Genomic DNA, 18,919 nt, shown 5'->3' with positions numbered 1-18,919 from the left:
TCATAACGTGCTTTATTGCTAATTGCACATACAATACACCACCCTTGCGTGCGATATTCAGTATTTTCCATAAATCAAATGCTATTGCTTATATGACGATTGGTTTCTACAAGCGAATATTGAGTGCATGTTCTTACAAATAGTCAATATGGTTCGACATTCTAAACTATGCATGTAACATTTAAATATTGACGTTTTCACAGACTTGTCATCGCATTTGACTAAAGAAGATACACAACATTTCGCATAAATATGTTTAGGCTACTGAAATAATTGCTGAATATGGTATTCTAATTACTTTGGGTTCAAATAAAGCTATATAAAGTTTTTTAATGAATACGAAATCTTCATTTGAAATAATACTCATACTGTATGTAGTGATGTGTCAGTCACTTCCTATTTTGACATCTCTTGTGTTTTCTCGTTCGTTTCCATATGTCAGCTTCTTGGAGACACGTTGGATTCAATGAGGTAATCTCCTTAAAGATTTCTCATCTGCCGTAGGAGCGTGTAGTATGTGTACGAAGCGTTTATCAGCTATAAAGGAGAAGAAAGAACAATTTTTAGCTAACAATAAGATTATGGTAATAGCAGTCAGCAATTAAGTCGATAATTGAACTTTCTATTACCTTTTGTGGATGTAAATATGTATGGAGCGTCAATACACTTTATTTTAATATGAAAAGTGTAAAACAAGCATTTCCATACCATTAGTATTAACCACCGCGTCTGACGGCCACAAAAAGCGGAAGATCGTTCATGTTTATCATATAAGACGAGCGTAACCGCAATTACAATTGGAGTAATATAGTTTATTGCAGTCATAACTCAAAAAATAATGTGGCTACAGGGGCATACTTTTCTATAGATCACTGAATCGCAAATGGAGCTTACGTGCCAGCACAATTCCTCGAAAGTCGAATTGTCCCAAACCAAAAGGTTCAAAATGGGTACGAAAACGAACATTTTCGAGCCATCATACTTCTAAACTCAGACGATAAAACTGTAGCCTGATGCTTTACCGGACCCTTCAAGACGATTATGAACAAAATTATTAGTGCGAGCCAGATTTGTACCGTACCAAGCAGATCAATATTCGACACATCGGGTGATCGTCAGCGGAGAAGCAACATTTCTTACCAAATGCTCAGTTAAACAAAGACGCCCATTACCTATGGCACTATTCATTATACCGGTCGGCCCATTACTGTGCAAAACCTCCTCATCCTGCACGGGTCTAAATGTGGGAAACTGACGCACAGTTTGTAAAGCTTACGCGGATGATCTAGGGATATTTGTTACAGATACCCAAGACTTGGGAAAGCTAAAGGAAAATTTAAATATTTACAAAAGAGTATCTTCTGCAGCGATAAACCCCATGAAAATTGGTCACATATCCACGGGGTTACACACAATTCCAACGGCCTTCGTCAGCTTTGGTAAGTAATAAAAAAAATACAAAATCCTCAGAGTAGATATCCAAGCCAACATCCAACAAATGACAATTTACAACTGGCGAACACTACAATGTGACCCAGGGGGAACGGTCAGTTTTCAGAGATATGACAGGAACACTCATTTTAAGCAAAAAACTTCATATGGACGTATGCCACGAATGCCCAGGTCTGAATGATTTCATAGACAGAGCACATTTAGTGTACATTTGTTCTTGGGCTAGAGCGTACATATGTGTCTTAACCATCCAAAAACCTGTTTGGCGTTTTATTCCAGCCCAACGTAACTTGTTGCTTTCAACCTCTTTGCTTGGGATGTCTTTCTGCCATTAAACCAGCCCACTGAACGTGCAGTTGTCGATGATGCTTTGTGAGTGAAGTAGTGCAACGGATTGATAGCGCTTCAAGAGAAGCATCAGTTAACTGAGTTTGTACACAAGATAGCTAAAATGGCACACATCTGTATCTATGAAGAGTACGCAGATGTGGTGTATATTTACACTTTTTGATATGGTACTGCTCCAGCCATTATCGGAGAATCCAGTCGGCGTTTTCAGCCGTCGAATTCCTGACCGTGGAGTGTTTACCAGAGTTTTCAGCACATTGCATGAAACACGTATCATTTTTCTTCTGAACGTGTAGTTTAACAACCTGTGCAGAAACAGCAACACGTTGTTGAAATAGCGCAGAGTAGTCCTATTACCAGGAGGCGGAAACTCCCTGGACGTATCAACGTCCCATGAACACGTGTATTGCGAACACCACATGTGGAAAACATGTACCCAGTTTGACATACACTGTGTTCACAATCTTCATATTGGCGACAATGCCACACGACTTGCATTTTGTCACTGATGAAATGACTACTAATACCATTCACTGATGAAGCCATGTTTACAAGGAATGGAATAAAAAATACCCGTAATAATCATCGAAGGTACAGAAAAATCCACATGCTATACAATTTTTAAGTTCGTTTTTTGTCCAATGTTTGGTGCTGCAAGATCGGTAAAATTCCAGACGAACGAATGATATTATTACTTGCATTTTTTGGAAAATTCTTTTTTTGAAAACACTGAGGACGTTGCTTTGGCCACACGGACTGCTATGTACTTGCAGCATTAAGAAGCTCCTGCACATTTTACTAGACATGTGAGGGAACATCTCAACCGCACTTATCCTAATCGCTGGACTTATCGTGGCAGTACAATTAACTGGGCACCAAGATTGCCAACTTACACCACTGGATTTTTGTTTATGAGTTTGAATGAAGTCAGAGGTAAACAAATGATAGGTGAATACGCGGAATGAACTGCTCTGTCGCTTCATGGACGCTGCTGCCCTCATGAGGGAACGTGCATTGGCACTCAAACAAGCAACAAAACGTGTTTTCTCAAGAATGCACAAATGCACTGAATTTCATGATGGGATATTCTAAAATTTGTTACGAACTGTACAACAGCTGTAATGTGAGATATGTGATAATGCTTAGAGATGAATCTGTTAATAACAGATATTTCCCGATTGATTCTTTGTAAAACGAATGTTTTAATGTGTATTGTCTGTTGTACATGTATACATGTGTTAATCTGATAATGTATTGAATAATACGAAAAATAAATAACAAAATACTGTAAATGTGGTCTACCTCGGAAACCTTTCGGAATAGGGCATACGTTCATATGAAGTTTTCTGTTTCGACTGATCGCTCCTGTCGTATCATTGAATGTTGACCATTCCTTCTGGGACACTCTTTGTGTTTCACAAAAACACTAACAAAGCAAACGCATCAACAAATCCGACATTGACAGAGAAGGTGAAGTTAACAAACACACGTTTACTATCAAACCTTGGTTTATTGCCCAAATTCTAAACTTGCCCAAGAAATGAATCGAGCTGTAATACAAGAGGTCTTCTGGCTGCAATGGCCTGGAGACTTATTTAAGGTTGCAGACACTATAGTCATTATAAAACCAGAAGGAGACCTCGACCTAATCGATTTTATTCCACAGTGCGCGGCTCTGCTGATACTCGGGACATCCAAAATCATAGAAAACTACCCGGCTAGTCCGACAGCTGTCTTGTTCGGGCCGGCCGCAGTGGCCGAGAGGTTCTAAGCCCTTCAGTCTGGAACAGGGCGACCGCTCCGGTCACAGGTTCGAATCCTTCCTCGGCCATGGATGTGTGTGATTTCCTTAGGTTAGTTAGGTTTAAGTAGTTCTAAGTTCTATGGGACTGATGACCTCAGATGTTAAGTCCCATAGTGCTCAGAGCCATTTGAACTATTTTTGTCTTGTTCGGGGCATGCTGCCCGAAACAGCGCCAATGGACCACACAAAGATTTCATTTACAATACTACACGCGGAAGAACTAAATAATAGGAAACGTTCTCAATCTCTGAGAGAAGACTGCAAAGAAAGTGTATGACACAGCCAGCGGCAATCCACTGAAGAATGTCTTTTAGGCAAAATTTTCTCATTATCAGTGGAACATCATGAGAAAAATGTAGCAGCACTTCTTTTTGTCACCAGAAGTCCGCCTCACGTAGTACAAGGCTGTTAATAGGACGATACCGCCCAGCGAAAACCTAGCAGTCATACTCCTGATCAGGACAGATGCCTGCGACATGTGTAGTGAACCAGACACTGTGCAGCACAGGATTCTGTGCCGAACGGCCGCAGACGTTTGAAAAACGTAAACTAATACCTAGCCTGACAAATTGACTTTAAGCCATTCCATGCCTACAAGAAATCTACCACCATATGGATAGTCACCAATACAGCGCAATCCATCTATCACCTGCAACACAACGAGAAACTGCAATTGCTTGCTCATCTATGCGTCCATTACTGCATTAGATATAGCCTTTACAAGAAATGCGGTGAACATTGACAACCAGGACCGGCCAGAAACTGATTAACAACAACAAATTGAAGGGCTCATATCAGCACCAGGACGCAAGAACAGCCGGATGAACGAGGTCTCTCTGGACGGAGTCGGCCTTCCAGAAACACCTAGCCACATGAACTGTATCTAGTGTCAAACCATTTCCAATGTCGAATTAACTATGTAAATTCCTAACATAGCAGTAAAGGTTTATTAAAACAACGGACAAGTGCGAGGGGACTCGCGCTTTGAGGGTTCCGTGCAAACTTATTCAATACATACTATAAAAGTGGATTTACGTGTGTGTGTGTGTGTGTGTGTGTGTGTGTGTGTGTGTGTTTGTTCCATATCTCCTCTTAAGCCACTGGAGCGGTTTCAATGGAACTTGGTACATATATCCTTTACTTTCAGGCAAAAATTGCTGTTGGTATAAGAACCACCTACCGAACATTATTCAGGAGACATGACTTCCTAAACAATGACATGCGCGAAAAACTGCCGCGTTGCACACGACGTTTGAATTTATCACTTCCTTGATATTAACTATGTTCGCAACACATCTTGCATCCAATATCTACGTATACCACTGCATATACCTAAAGAAATTATATTATTGTGTAACTCATAGATCAGGAGATATGATGTCGTAAATACTGAGATGCGTGAAGAACAATCGCATCATTTATGCCTCCTTTGCTACTAACTCTATTCGCAAGATATTTCGCAGGCAGTATCCACATATGCCGCTGAATGTATCTACAGACATACATCATTGTACGATACATAATTTAAGAGGAGGGCCACGAGAGGGAAAGTCCGTGGTGCGTCCGTCACAGTGACACTGTAGGTACTAAGTGTCAGCAGCCCTCTCCAGCGGGAAGCGAGTAATGTTTCAGACGAGTTTTATAATTCTTTACTGCTCGTTAAAATGCATGTAAGTTTTCGACTGGACACGAGAAATTTAAGACCTTCAGTGGGAACATTAATGACATTAATTCCCCGTAGGCCCTGCAGGAAGACGAAAGTTCGCGAAGTGTGACGGAAAAGCCTACTAGTGTCATCAGTTCGTTCATTCAGCCAACAGCTGAGGCGCATTTTGGTCACAGCATATGAAAAAACCTTTCCTGTGCGAGCAGGATTCACGCTGTGAGGGTTCCATACAAACGTAATTATGTGTGTAGGCGATAATAATAATAATCGCTGCGTGTGGATGAATTGCATGGTGCAAGTCTTTCATTGGACGGACGTCACTTCGGGGACATACCTGTCCCTAACCAACTTCGTTTATCCAACCAGGGAAAGGGGGCCTACAGTTTTTAACGTGGATTCGAAACATGGGCTGTTTCTGGTGACTATTCACATCGTTGAGATGTGAAGGCTACGCTAAAACGAAGACAAAACTCTGTAGTTAGACCGAGATGCGATTCCGCCACTTCTCGGCTTCCATGCACGCGCTTTACTACTACGCCTCCAGATCCCCTACGTATATACCCTATAAGGGTTCCTTTTTTTGCTGATTGAGGCACGGAACCCTAGAAACGACCGACGAAACCACATTAATAATTGTGGCTACAACATGTCAATGCACTCCGCTGATTTCACAAACAGTTCGCGAGTGCGTTAGGTAAGTCATCCCTTACGCTGTTATTCACTTGATCTTGCAACCCTCTAATATTTACTTTTCCCTTTCCTTATCGAACAACCGGCTAGAAAATTCATTTCCAGACAAAAAACACTTCAAACCTGGCTTGACGACATCTCCAACTTTGAACGAGTAGGTTTCTACGGGCGTGGAATCGCTAAAGTACAAGATCATTCTCACACAGTTTCAGATAATTTGAGGGAATGTGTTTCTGATGATTAATATCGCCCCTTTGGTTACTGATGTGTTCACTAAACTAATGGAAAAATGCTACTAAATTATGCACTGTACTAATACAAATGAAGCACGACTCACCACTATAACCTTAGGACAAAAGTCTTTTTTAATAAAACAAAGTATCTGCTCTTTGGGCGTTACTAAAACGTCACGAATTACTCTGGATTTCGAAATTATCTACGAGGGTAATCCCAAAAGTAAGGTTCCGATTTTTTTATAAGTACAGAACTCTGTTTTTGTGACAGTTTTTTGGGATCGGAAGGGATATTGTTGGTCGACTTTATGCTCAATGAGACTACAATTAACGCTGACAGGTACTGTGAGACTCTGAAAAAACTCGAACGGGCAATTCAGAACCGGAGAAGAGGAATGTTGAGCAAGGGTGTACACATTTTCCATCACAACGCTAGCCCACACATCGCTCGGCAAACAGTTTCTCTCCCGCGACGGTTTCAGTGGAACATAATCACCCACCCAACCTATAGTTCTGACTTGGCGCCCAGTGACTATCACCCCTCCCTAGGTTAAAAGAACATTTGGCCGGAAAGCGATTCAGCTCCGACGGCGAGGCGAAAGAAGAGGTTCATAACTTTCTGAACAGCATGGCGGCGAGCTGGTATAACGTAGGCATACAAAAACTGCCAGGGTCTACAAAAATGCATCGGCAGAAGTGGTGATTATGTCGAAAAATAGCTAAATGTTCAAGCTGTAAACTGATGTAAACCATTGTAGAAATAAACAGGTCTATGTACTTAAAATAGGAGACCTTACTTTTGGGATTACCCTCGTATGTTTGCATGCTGTCCTGTGTCATACTCAAGTATTATGGAAATCTGGCAGTGGGAATAGACGCACAAAGAATCCCAGCTAAGAAATTATTCAGTGCTACAACTTTATAAATAAAGTTATTTAATCACAAAAACCCAAAATTATGGCGTCAGACGCAGAAAAAAACATTATCAAGTGTGCTTTATCATAATTTTTCATCCCCTTACAATGTGAAGGTACTAGAAGTAGTGAGAGGACTTACGCTGTAGAATTTTTCTTAAGAAGTTATTTTTTATTTTCGATGTGGTTGATGGAAGTTCTGTCACAGAATGGGTGAAAAAACAGCCTCCATCGATACTGGAACCGAGAATCAAAACAGTCGCGACCCCATTACCTCAGAAGTAGCCAGAGGGCTGTGCCACTCGTCTTTCCCTTCTTGCCCCAGTGGTAGATAGGTCAGACAAACCGCAACGTAAAAGACGAGATAATTGCAATTTCCTCGTGGAACGACATCCCTGGGGTCAAAACCAATAAACACTAACCAATGTCAGATATTAAGCGACAATCACTCGCGTTATTCAATGGAGATAGCAACAAAAAATAAAATGGATTTAGCTGTATCTTTATGTGCCATCCAGGAAGTCACCCAACTGTCACCCAACTGTCAAACGGATTATATGTGGTTGACAAGTTTCACTTATACTGCCAGCAGAAAGAATTCGATTCATTAGTCGATGTGTTCCTTGAGCAGGCATGGAACTGACTACAGCTTGCGTCTGAAAATCACAGCGGGCAAGGACTGAAATACCCATTTCTGTATCTAGGTTTGGGGTCTTTCTGTGAAACACACGTGAAGATCTATTTAAAATGATGTCTTCTTGTATTTGCCATCAATCTGAATAATCTGACTTACATTAATGCTGCAGATAATTAGATAACAAATATTAGCATCTGCTATGCATATGAAATGACAGTAACTACACAGGTCCTACATGTTACACCTAGATAAATAATCTGGTTGCTGAATTTTTATTTTCACTTATCAGAAATATACTGATCATAAGGTACTTGAACAAATAGGCAATACACTCCGATTCACATATGTTGGACAAGGCTTAGTGCAATCGGAAAACAATGACTGAGGAAAGGATACCATTGAAGTATTAGTACACAAATGACAAGACGAATGTCCGTAAATAACCCATATTGCCTTTAGACACATACAAAGTGCAATCCAATAAATGTTTGGCAACTGAGTGATAGTCTAAGGACTGCCAGGATTATCCTACTTAGTTCAGTAGACATTAACTTGTAATTTTGATGAAGTACACTGGACAATTCTTGCATAATAAGTGACAGTGATTTAGAAAATCTAATGTTCCAACTAAAAGAGTGTCATTCTATGAGAAAATAAATTTCATCTATTACTTTAAAAAATTTCTCTCTTTCTGTCTTTACCACTACTACAGCCATGAGAGAGTATTCATCTTATCGATGCCTCACTAGCTATGAGCTACTGTAACTGTAGTCATTGATTGAAATCTTGCTGGAAACGTGTATTTAAAGAGAGATGTTTTTCCTCTTCCTCTGCTGTAATTTAAAAAGATCACGGCGAGATTAAGTAACATAATTCTAAGAAACCCTTGTGATCGTGCTGCAGTGCAGTGTAGATAACAAAACCAGATTGTCAGAATCGTCAGGTAAGTGACGGAATTGGTCAAACTTCACTAATTATTACTGTATTATTATTTGTTCCTTCATGGGCACTTTTCTGTGCCTTATTTTCATTATTTTTGTATGATGGAGTTGGCAGAATCGAAACATTGGATATTCACCACACAGAACAATCGTATTTAAGTATTCATCTTCGGAGCAACTGCAGAAAACGCAGTCAGAAAAGCTGACAACAAGAAGCCGCTAAAGGTGGTATAAATTTATAATTTATAAATTTATGAGACATCCCAGTAGATGTGCTGGGAGGGAGGGAGTGAACATGAACAATCTTGTTGTAGACTGTGACACTTGTTTGTCACCCACGAAACAAAGTGACAATCTTATACGAGGGAAATTAAATCGTTGGCGGAAACATGTAACCTTAGAGCATTTTTGCAGTGACTGATTGATATATAATGGATCTGTGTTGTGTTTGGGGTGCCAGGGTGTTGATGCTAATAGCCCACTGGTGAGCAATTCTTTCACAGACAGTAATTACGTCTGGAGTGTAATCCGACGTGGCGGTAGTTTTTCGTCATGAATCAGCAGCTTATGAACTCTGGCCATCAGCGCTGTTGAATTACACTTCAATAGTTCCCTCAGAAATACTGAGGGAGCCTAGAGGTATCGTTCATATGAAACCATCAGCGAATAAATTAATAACACTCTCTGCTGACTAGGAAGCGCAGCAAAAAAATTAAAACCATGCTCGCTGGCTTAAGCATTCTGTAAGTTGAAAAGCTCTTCAACATAGAAGTTTTTCGGCTTTATTAACAAAATATTAGCAACGATTATATTGTAAACATTAAGAGTACATAATATTTGTCATTCTTTCAGTATTTATGGACTGAATGACAGTTTTAGTTAAGGATAGCTTATTCTAGACATCACTGTCGGCGTTTTTTCTTTGTTCCACGTTTTAACGGCAACTGCTTCTCCTTTCATATTAACAGAAGCTGGACTCGAACTTTTATCGCACACATTCATTGGTGTTATTATCTCCATGGCTTTTAGAACCCGCTTTTCTGGTCTTTCTTGATTTGGATCCCTATGCAATTCACTGTTTATGAGGTGTGGCTGTGGATGTTTACCTTTTTCAATCAATGTTGCGTTGTTGGATTTTCATTTGAAATCGTCTGTTTCGGGGACAGTGCCACTGACATTCTTCTTAAAAAAACAGTCTATAACGGTCAAAAGATGTGTTGCCTTCTCAAAATGCTTATTATATAACCACTTTAGACCCTCCAAAAATGTGAATTGTATCTGGTGAATTTGCATTTCAATTTTCAATATGATAGTTATTGATTCAGTTTGCAGTACCTGTAGGTACATCTGAGTATTATTAATGGTTCTAATGGCTCTGAGCACTACGGGACTTAGCTTCTGAAGTCATAAGTCCCCTAGAACTTAGAACTACTTAAACCTAACTAACCTAATTACATCACATACATCCATGCCCGAGGCAGGTTCGAACCTGCGACCGTAGCGGTCGCGCGGTTCCAGGCTGTAGCGACTAGAACCGCTCGGCCACCACGGCCGGCTGAGTAATATTAGTAGCTATTCTCTTGACCTAATTCTAGGTACATAAATGGGGATACAAGATACTGACATACACTTTTGGTATGTCGGTCCTTGGTGGCGGCGTCTTCCAAAGGCAAGCTCCAGTCAGTTACGTGCCCACATAAGCAAATCATTCCTGCTGGCAGCGTAAATGAAACTTGACAACAACAAAGAATATGTTTGAGAACTGTGTGACCGACGAGCTACTTCCTGACTTGCACAGAAATATGCTGCTAAATTCACAGATATTTTGGTGTCGTTTTCATTGAATAGTCTGAGTGATTTTCACTTAAGGTGTGACATCGTTTTAGTCCAGGCAAGTCGCCTCACACGGAAATTGCAATTAATCTCGGCTTTTACATTAGAGTTTATCTGTGTTAGCCGCTACTGGGCCGGCCAGGGTGACCGAGCGGTTCTAGGCGCTACAGTCTGGAACCGCGCGACCGCTTCGGTCGCAGGTTCGAGTCCTGCCTCGGGCATGGGTGTGTGTGATGTCCTTAGGTTAGTTACGTTTAAGTAGTTCTAAGTTCTAGGGGACTGATGACCTCAGAAGTGAAGTCCCATAGTGCTCAGAGCCATTTTAACCGCTACTGGGGCAGGAAGGGAAAGACGAGTGCAGCATCAGTTCACAAGCTTTAAGATGCCTGATCGAAAATCAATACGGAATTCTTAAGAAAATTTCTACGTCGTAAGTCCTCTCGCTACATCCAGCGCCGCCAGATTGTAAGTGGGAAAATGCACAATGGTACATTTGAAAATCCCTTTGTGTGCTTCTGCCGATATAATTTTTGTTTTTGTGAATAAACAATTTTATTTATGAAATTGAAGCACTGAATAATTTCCTTCATGCGTCTACTCCAACAGCCAAGTTTCCATATTGACACAGGACAGCATGTAAACACAGACCATTTCTTAAGTCTGAAGCTCATAATACTACTACCTTACTAATTCGTGATGATCTAGGCACATTTGTGTTACAAATACTTAATGTTTCATTAAATAAGACTTTCGTAGTAAGGTTATCATAGTAAGTTGCACTTATATTAGTATACTGCATATTTTAATAGCATTTTCCATTATTTTACTGAACACGACAGTAAACATAAGAGCGAAATTAATCTTTAAAAATATATTTACTAACATTACCTAAAACAGTCTGGCAATGCTCAGGTAGTTTATCGATTCCACGCCTGTGGAGATCTACTCCTTCGGAGTTAAAGATATCGTCAAGCCAGGTTTGAAATGTCTTTCGTCTGGAAATGAATTTTCTGGTCTGTCGCTCGACAAGGAGCGGGAAAGGAAAACATTTGAGGGGGCTATATCAGGTGAAGAACAGTGTCAGAAACGACTTACCGAACAGAATCCTGGATAATCTTGTTCGTCGAATCAGCAGAGCGCGTTAACATATAGTAGCGACAACTGATGTAGTTTTATTGGTAGTTTATGCTATACTGGAGCCGAAATGTGCCTCAGTTGTTGGTAAAAATGTCAGCGCAATGGGAACACCCCGGCGGAGAACCAACTAAAAGGCAATATAGTATCTGCTCACATTGCCCTTTTCTCGAGGAAATGACTTTTGTTAAAGCTCAGCCTTAGTTCCTTCTTAAGAAGTTAACATAAAGGCATCATAGACTGAAGCGCCGAAGAAACTGGTATAGGCATGCGTGTTCAAATACAGAGATATGTAAACAGGCAGAATACGGCGCTGCGGTCGGCAACGCCTATATAAGACAACAAGTGTCTGGCGCAGTTGTTAGATCGGTTACTGCTGCTACAATAGCAGGTTATCAAGATTTAAGTGAGTACGAAGTGGTGTCGGCGCATGAGCGATGGGACACAGCATCTACGAGGTAGCGATGAAGTGGGGAGTTTCCCGTACGATCATTTCACGAGTGTACCGTGATTATCAGGAATCCGGTAAAACATCAAAACCGCTGCGGTCGGAAAAAGATCCTGCAAGAACGGGACCAACGACGCCTGAAGACATAAGTGCAACACTTCCGTAAATTGCAGCAGATCTCAATGCTGGGCCATCAACAAGTGTCAACGTACGAACCACTCAACGCAACATCATCGATATGAGCTTTCGGAGCCGAAGGCCCACTCGTGTACCCTTCATGAATGCATGATACAAATATTTACGCCTCGCCTTGACGCGTCAACACTGATATTGGACTGTTGATGACTGGAAACACGTTGCCTGGTCAGACGAGTCTCGTTTCAAATTGTATCCAGCTGATGGACATGTACGGTTATGGAGACAACCGCATGAATCCATGGGCCCTGCATGTCAGCAGGGAACTGTTCAAACTGGTGGAGGCTCTCTCTAAAGGTGTGGGGCGTGTGCAGTTGGAGTGATATGGGAGCCCGGATGCGTCTAGATACGATTCTGACTGGTGACACGTACTTAAGCATCCTGTCTGATCACCTGTATCCATTCATGTCCATTGTGCATTCCGACGGACTTCGGACAATTCCAGCATGAGAATGCGACACCCCACACTTCCAGAATTGCTACATAGTGGTTCCAGAAACAATCTTCTGAGTTTAAACACTTCCGCTGGCCGCCAAACTCCCCAGACGTGAACATTACTGAGCATATTGGGATGCCTTGCAACGTGCTGTTCAGGAGAGACCACCACCCCGTCGTACTTTCACGGATTTATGGACTTCCCTGCAGGACTCATGGTGTCAGTTCCCTCCAGGACCGCTTCAGACAGAGTCCATGCCACGTGCTGATGCGACACTTCTGCTTGCTTGCAGGGGCCCTACACGATATTATGCAGGTGTGCCAATTTCTTTACCTCTTCGGTGTAATTCCTCACCAGTAGCAATACTGCATACGGTTACTGAACGAGGGAAATGATGTGAAACTTCCTGGCAGATTAAAACTGTGTGCCCGACCGAGATGCGAACTAGGGACCTTTGCCTTTCGCGGGCAAGTGCTCTACCATCTGACCTACCGAAGCACGACTCACGCCCGGTACCCACAGCTTTACTTCTGCCAGTATCTCGTCTCCTACCTCCCTACCTCCGCAGTATCCTTTCTTTCAGGAGTGCTAGTTCTGCATGGTTCGCAGGAGAGCTTCTGTAAAGTTTGGAAGGTAGGAGACGAGATACTGGCAGAAGTAAAGCTATGAGTAGCGGGCGTGAGTCGTGCTTCGGTAGCTCAGATGGTAGAGCACTTGCCCGCGAAAAGGCAAAGGTCCCTAGTCTCGGTAGGGCACACAGTTTTAATCTGCCAGGAAGTTTCATATCAGCGCACACTCCGCTGCAGAGTGAAAGTCTCGTTCTGAGGGAAATGATGACTCTGAAGCAATTATCTTGTGATTATCATCGCTCTGATTTTTGTTGCTTTGAATTAGAGCACGCAGTACTCGTACATCCAACCTCTGCATCAAGCCTATTGAATGTAAATGTCACAGTTCGTCACACGTGTTAATTATCAAGACTCCCTGAATGTGGAAATTCATTGATGCCAGAAACATCTTTCTTGAACCAAGAAAATCGTTTCTGACATGATTTGTCCGACAGCACTCGCCTCACTCACTACAGAAACGTTTCGAGCTGCTTCTGCTGCCTGCACCGCTTCATCACACATAACGCACAATATGTCCCAAATGTTAGACATTCATCCAGTTGCAACTCTATTTTATAACATTTAAAGGATTTTCGTAAGACGTAAGTATGGAAAACCTAGTTTATAACTACTCGACTAATTCTAGAATATCAAATGAAAAATTGTCACTTGATCCATATACTCATTGCAGCCTACGAATCTTATGTAATATGTTACTGCGAATGACCGAAATTGGAGAATGTCGACTTTCACCGCTGAATGTCAACAGATACCAAAACGTCGGTGAAAGATCGAATATTTCATTACATTTTTGTACAGAAGAGTCAAAAAACAAGCGACTGGCTCTCTCCCGCCAAATACTTTATTCTGCTGGGAGTCAATCAGCTCTGTCAGTCGTATGCAAGCTTTGATAACGCGAGCAACGTTATCTTAATTTTTTTCCGTTACCCGAATTTATACTAAATGAATACTGCAGTAAATCGTGATCTTTTTCATGAAATGCTAAATGCATTAATTGTGGGTAAACGAGAAGACAATTGTTTTTATTTTTTTCAAGAAAAGTATTCTAAAATACTTTCTGAAGTGGTTACTGCTAAAATTAAATGCAACACACCTTTGGATTACAGACGATTAAAACGTTTTGATGTTTTAAAAATTAATGATGAAGAGAAGTTAATTGTACCATTAAAACCAGTGGAAACGAACACACAGCATTATGTTACCAATGAAGAATTGTACAGTATACTATATGAAACTCACATCAGAATAGGCCACGGAGGAAGAACACTTATTCTTAAAGAGTTGCAAGTTAAATACAAAAATATTACATACGAGGTTGTAATGTTGTATATAAATTTATGCAAACAGTGTCAAATGAAACACAGTGCACCTAAGAAAGGTATTGTTGTGAATCCAATAGTTAGTTCTGAATTAAACTCAAGATGTCGAGTTGATCTTATAGATCTGCTGTCAAACAGAGATGGCGAATATAAGTTCATAATGGTGTATCAAGATCATTTAACGAAGTTTGTCCTGCTACGACCTTTGAAAACTAAAATAGCTGAAGAAGTAGCGCATCACGTTCTTTCAATATTTTTAACATTTGGTTCACCAGCAATATTGCAATCAGATAATGGTAGAGAATTTAGTAATCAAGTCATATCCGAAATATGTGCTATGTGAAAAGATGTTAAAATAGTTCATGGAAAGCCTCGTCACAGTCAAACACAAGGCTCAATTGAAAGGGCTAATCAGGATATACAGAATATGCTGACTGCATGGATGAACGATAACGATAAAAATAAATGGTCAGATGGTTTATCCTTTGTTCAATTTGCCAAGAACACTAAATACCACGAAGGAATACGCCAAAGTCCGTATGAAGCCAAGTTTGACGTTAAAGCAAAAAGAGGCATAGCATCGTCTTTTTTGCCTGGCGAACAAGTCGCAAATATTGAAACTGAAGAACAACTCCAAGAAATTGCCAATACTTCTGAAACCGAAGAAGAGTTTGAGGAAACTATTAATGCTTATAAAAAAAATTTGAGCGGTGGTCATACCGAAAACCATATTCCAAAGAAAAATATTGAAGAGGACCTACAACCTACAACGTCTTCACATCAAACACGACTTGATTTCTACAAAAAGAGCGGCCGTGAAAGAAAATCTTCCACTGCAAGCAACAAAGATGTTACGAACCGCACAAAATCAATTTCCTCCTGCTCAGATTGGTGATAATGTACGAACATAAGTCCCTGATGTCGACCGTGGTCGTTCAGATAGCCGAAATGTGTTAGCGGTTGTTGTTGGAATAGAAGACTCCGACTTCTACAAACTGGCAAATAAAAATGGTACCCTCAAACAGCTTTACACACGTAATCAGTTCGTAATTTGTAAAGAAAAGTTACTTTCCATAGATGAGATTTCTTTTCAAGAAATGTCGCTGAGAGAAGCAGCTGCAGTTAATCCGAGAAGCGAGGGACGAGGCTACACACGCTGTCATTGCAAAAGGAAGTGTTCCACAAATAAATTCAGTTGTAAAAGTAAGGGACTCTTGTGCAATTCAAAGTGTCATAATAGTTTAAGTTGTTGCAGTAAATAATATTTAATCACATAAATAAATAATTTTTTTATAAGTATTATTTTCTTTTCCCATGTAGAATGTACTGTGTATTTTAAATTCTTGGTCATTCCTTTCAGAAGGAGAGGCGAAAAAGTTACGTCACCCTTGTTCAAGATTCACCATTAGTGAATGGTGAACGTCAACATTTACCGGTGTAAGTCGGAAATAAGGGAATTTAGCAAATACTTCGGACATACACTAAGCGACTATGAGAATAGTGACATTCACCGGAGAAAGTCGACATTCTCCAGATTTCGGCGTTTCACTGTAACAACTCCATGGTGTTTTTTCAGTTTATCGAAGTTATTTTACACAGGAAATCGAACTAGAATAAGAAACCGTCCTACGCTGACAGTGCGAGAGCAGAAACTTGCCTACGTGCGCTGTGCCGCGGTCTGCTGGTCGGACGGCAGAAGTTTAACGTTACGGTGCCCGGTGGCGCGTGGGAGGTGACCACTGCAAGGCGAGGAAACTCTCGCGCTGAAACTGCTTTGGTCTTAGACACAGTCACGATCTCCTTCGCGGAACGTTTTGCCTTTACTAGTTGGTTACAAAGTGAAGGAAATTATCTTTGAGATTCCATATAATTGACACCTTTAGTAGAGAGCCGAAATGCGGTTAAAAAAATAAACGAAGTCGTCATCTCGGTCTTGCGACCTTGTATCTACATTGTTAGTAGCAGATACGACACTGTACATCTCGAGCGGTAGACAATACTTTCTCCACACACTTCCTCTTCCTTCAGTGTTTCCAGAGCATGCTGATGGCAGAACATGGAATTCTGAGGGGCGATCAGTTGCATTGACGCATTAAATGACTCAGAATGGTCTCTGCTGCGGCCGGCCATCGGTTAGATTTTATGTCTAAGACTATACATGTGATATGGAACATGAAGATAATAATGCTTTGTTGAGGTGAACGTTGGACCCACTAGGACATCTGATTACAGTAGCATGCTGCTTGGCACATTGGGGTACGAATCTGCTCGGTGGATTAATGATCGAGGGCCAGTGTTCCACCCACCCTGATGTTGTTTTTTAGGCTTCACACATCCGACTGGGTGAGTATCAACCTGGTACCCACGTCCCGCCTCAGTTACACAGTTTGCAAACATTTCGATAACTTTCTCACACCTTCACCTGGGATAACACTAGATCCAGTCAGATAAGGTACACATATTGTGTTGTCGGAGAAAAAGGAGGCAACAGCAAGAGCATCCAGCAATCTTCTACCAATAATATTGTTGATTCAGAATAACATGCTGACCCAGTGGAGACATGGTATAAGGCCAGGAAAAAGAAGAAGAAGAGGAAAACTTGAGGTGAATCTTGGACTGTATCCATGTACTGTGAACAAAATACTCTTATTTGTGGGGCAGCCCTCAATTGCTGGCCATTTACAAAACAAAGATATCCAGTGATGAACAGACCATAGCCGGCCTCTGTGGCCTAGCAGTTCTAGGCGCTTCAGTCCAGAACCGCGCGACTGTTACGGTCGCAGGTTCGAATCCTGCCTCGGGCATGGATGTGTGTGATGTCCTTAGGGTAGTCAGGTTTAAGTAGTTCTAAGTCTAGGGGACTGACGACCAAAGATGTTTTTTTTTCTTTTTTTTCTTTTTTGAGCAGACCGTACTTGGTTTTCACTTACTGAATTGTACATGACACTATTTGTGTAGAACACTTTTCAGTCACATTAATGTGATCACATGTCAAAAATCTGAATAACCACCTTTTGCAACGCGGACCAACGCGAGACGGGAAGGGAGAAATTCAAATGGTTCAAATGGCTCTAAGCATTATGGGACTTAAACATTTGAGGTCATCAGTACCCTAGACTTAGAACTACTTAAACCTAACGAACCTAAGGACATCACATACATCCATGCCCGAGACAGGATTGGAACCTGCGACCGTAGCAGCAGCGCGGTTCCGGACTGAAGCGCCTAGAACCGCTCGGCCACAGCGGATGGCGCAGGGAGAGAGTCAGAAGGTTTGTGGAAGGTATCGACAGTGACGTGGATCCATGCCGACACCAGTGTCATGGCCAGCTGCGCCACTTGTCTCGGTTGAGGACCCATGTTGTGAACAGTCAGAACATACTCACAGATACTCGATTGGCATTAAATTCGGGGAGTCTGGTGGTCAGGGTAGTACGCCAAACTCATCCTGGTGCTCTTTGAAACACTTACGTACACTGCAAGCTGTGACACGCTGCATTGTCCTGCTGGTAGATGCCAACGTGCTGAGAAAACTGCATGTAGGGGTAGATACGGTGCCTATGGATACATGCATACTTGTCTTGATCGATTGTGCTTTCCAGAATGACGAGGTCAGCCAGAGAATACCCGGAAGTATTCCATAAACTATGACTATTGCAGGGTGTTTGTTTTCAGACGTTTCACGCCGAACAGGCCAAGGCCATCTGTCCAACGGAGCACAAAACATAATTGATGTAAACAGGCCATTCGTTGCCACTCAGTGGACTTCCAGCTGCGGTACAGCCGCGCAAATACCAGCCTTCGTCGCTGATGAACAGCAGTCAACATGGGTAAATGAACCAAGCACCTGCTGCGCAGGAACATACGCAGGAATGTTCGCTGAACAGTCGTTAAGGAGACACTATTGGTCGTCACTTGCTCAAAAATTGCACGTCTATTCATCTGTTCACGTCTTCACAGCCGTCGTTCGTCCCTACCATCTATGACAAGTGGTGCGCTACAGTTGGCTGTGCGCCACATTTGATGGCGCCATTTTGCCGTGCGCGGTACACTAAGCACGCCGACATGCGAAAGTATACATTCTTTGTCATTCCGAAAATGCGTCGATCCTTGGCCCGTAAGCAAATGATGATGCCCTTTTGGTCGTCAGATAAATCGCTCCATTTCCGCCTTACGACAACCATTGCACTGTGTTTCGCGATCCGCGTCACGCTTTAGTTACTCCCCAATGCCACTGCTG

At 41.7% G+C, this 18,919-nt stretch overlaps 1 protein-coding gene across 1 annotated transcript in view; it reads right to left on the bottom strand.

Annotated features, from left to right (window-relative positions):
• Nucleotides 1-480: 480 nt before the first annotated feature.
• LOC126267983 (odorant receptor Or2-like) overlaps nucleotides 481-18,919 on the bottom strand; it is a 94,302-nt gene continuing 75,863 nt past the window's right edge. Inside the window, exon 6 of the mRNA XM_049973373.1 lies at nucleotides 481-537. Coding sequence (XP_049829330.1) covers nucleotides 481-537 — 57 coding nt within the window. The remainder of the gene's footprint in view (nucleotides 538-18,919) is intronic.

The sequence above is a fragment of the Schistocerca gregaria genome, chromosome 1 (assembly GCF_023897955.1).
Source record: "Schistocerca gregaria isolate iqSchGreg1 chromosome 1, iqSchGreg1.2, whole genome shotgun sequence".
NCBI classification, from domain to species: domain Eukaryota; kingdom Metazoa; phylum Arthropoda; class Insecta; order Orthoptera; family Acrididae; genus Schistocerca; species Schistocerca gregaria.
This window is presented reverse-complemented; position numbering and strand designations above follow the sequence as displayed.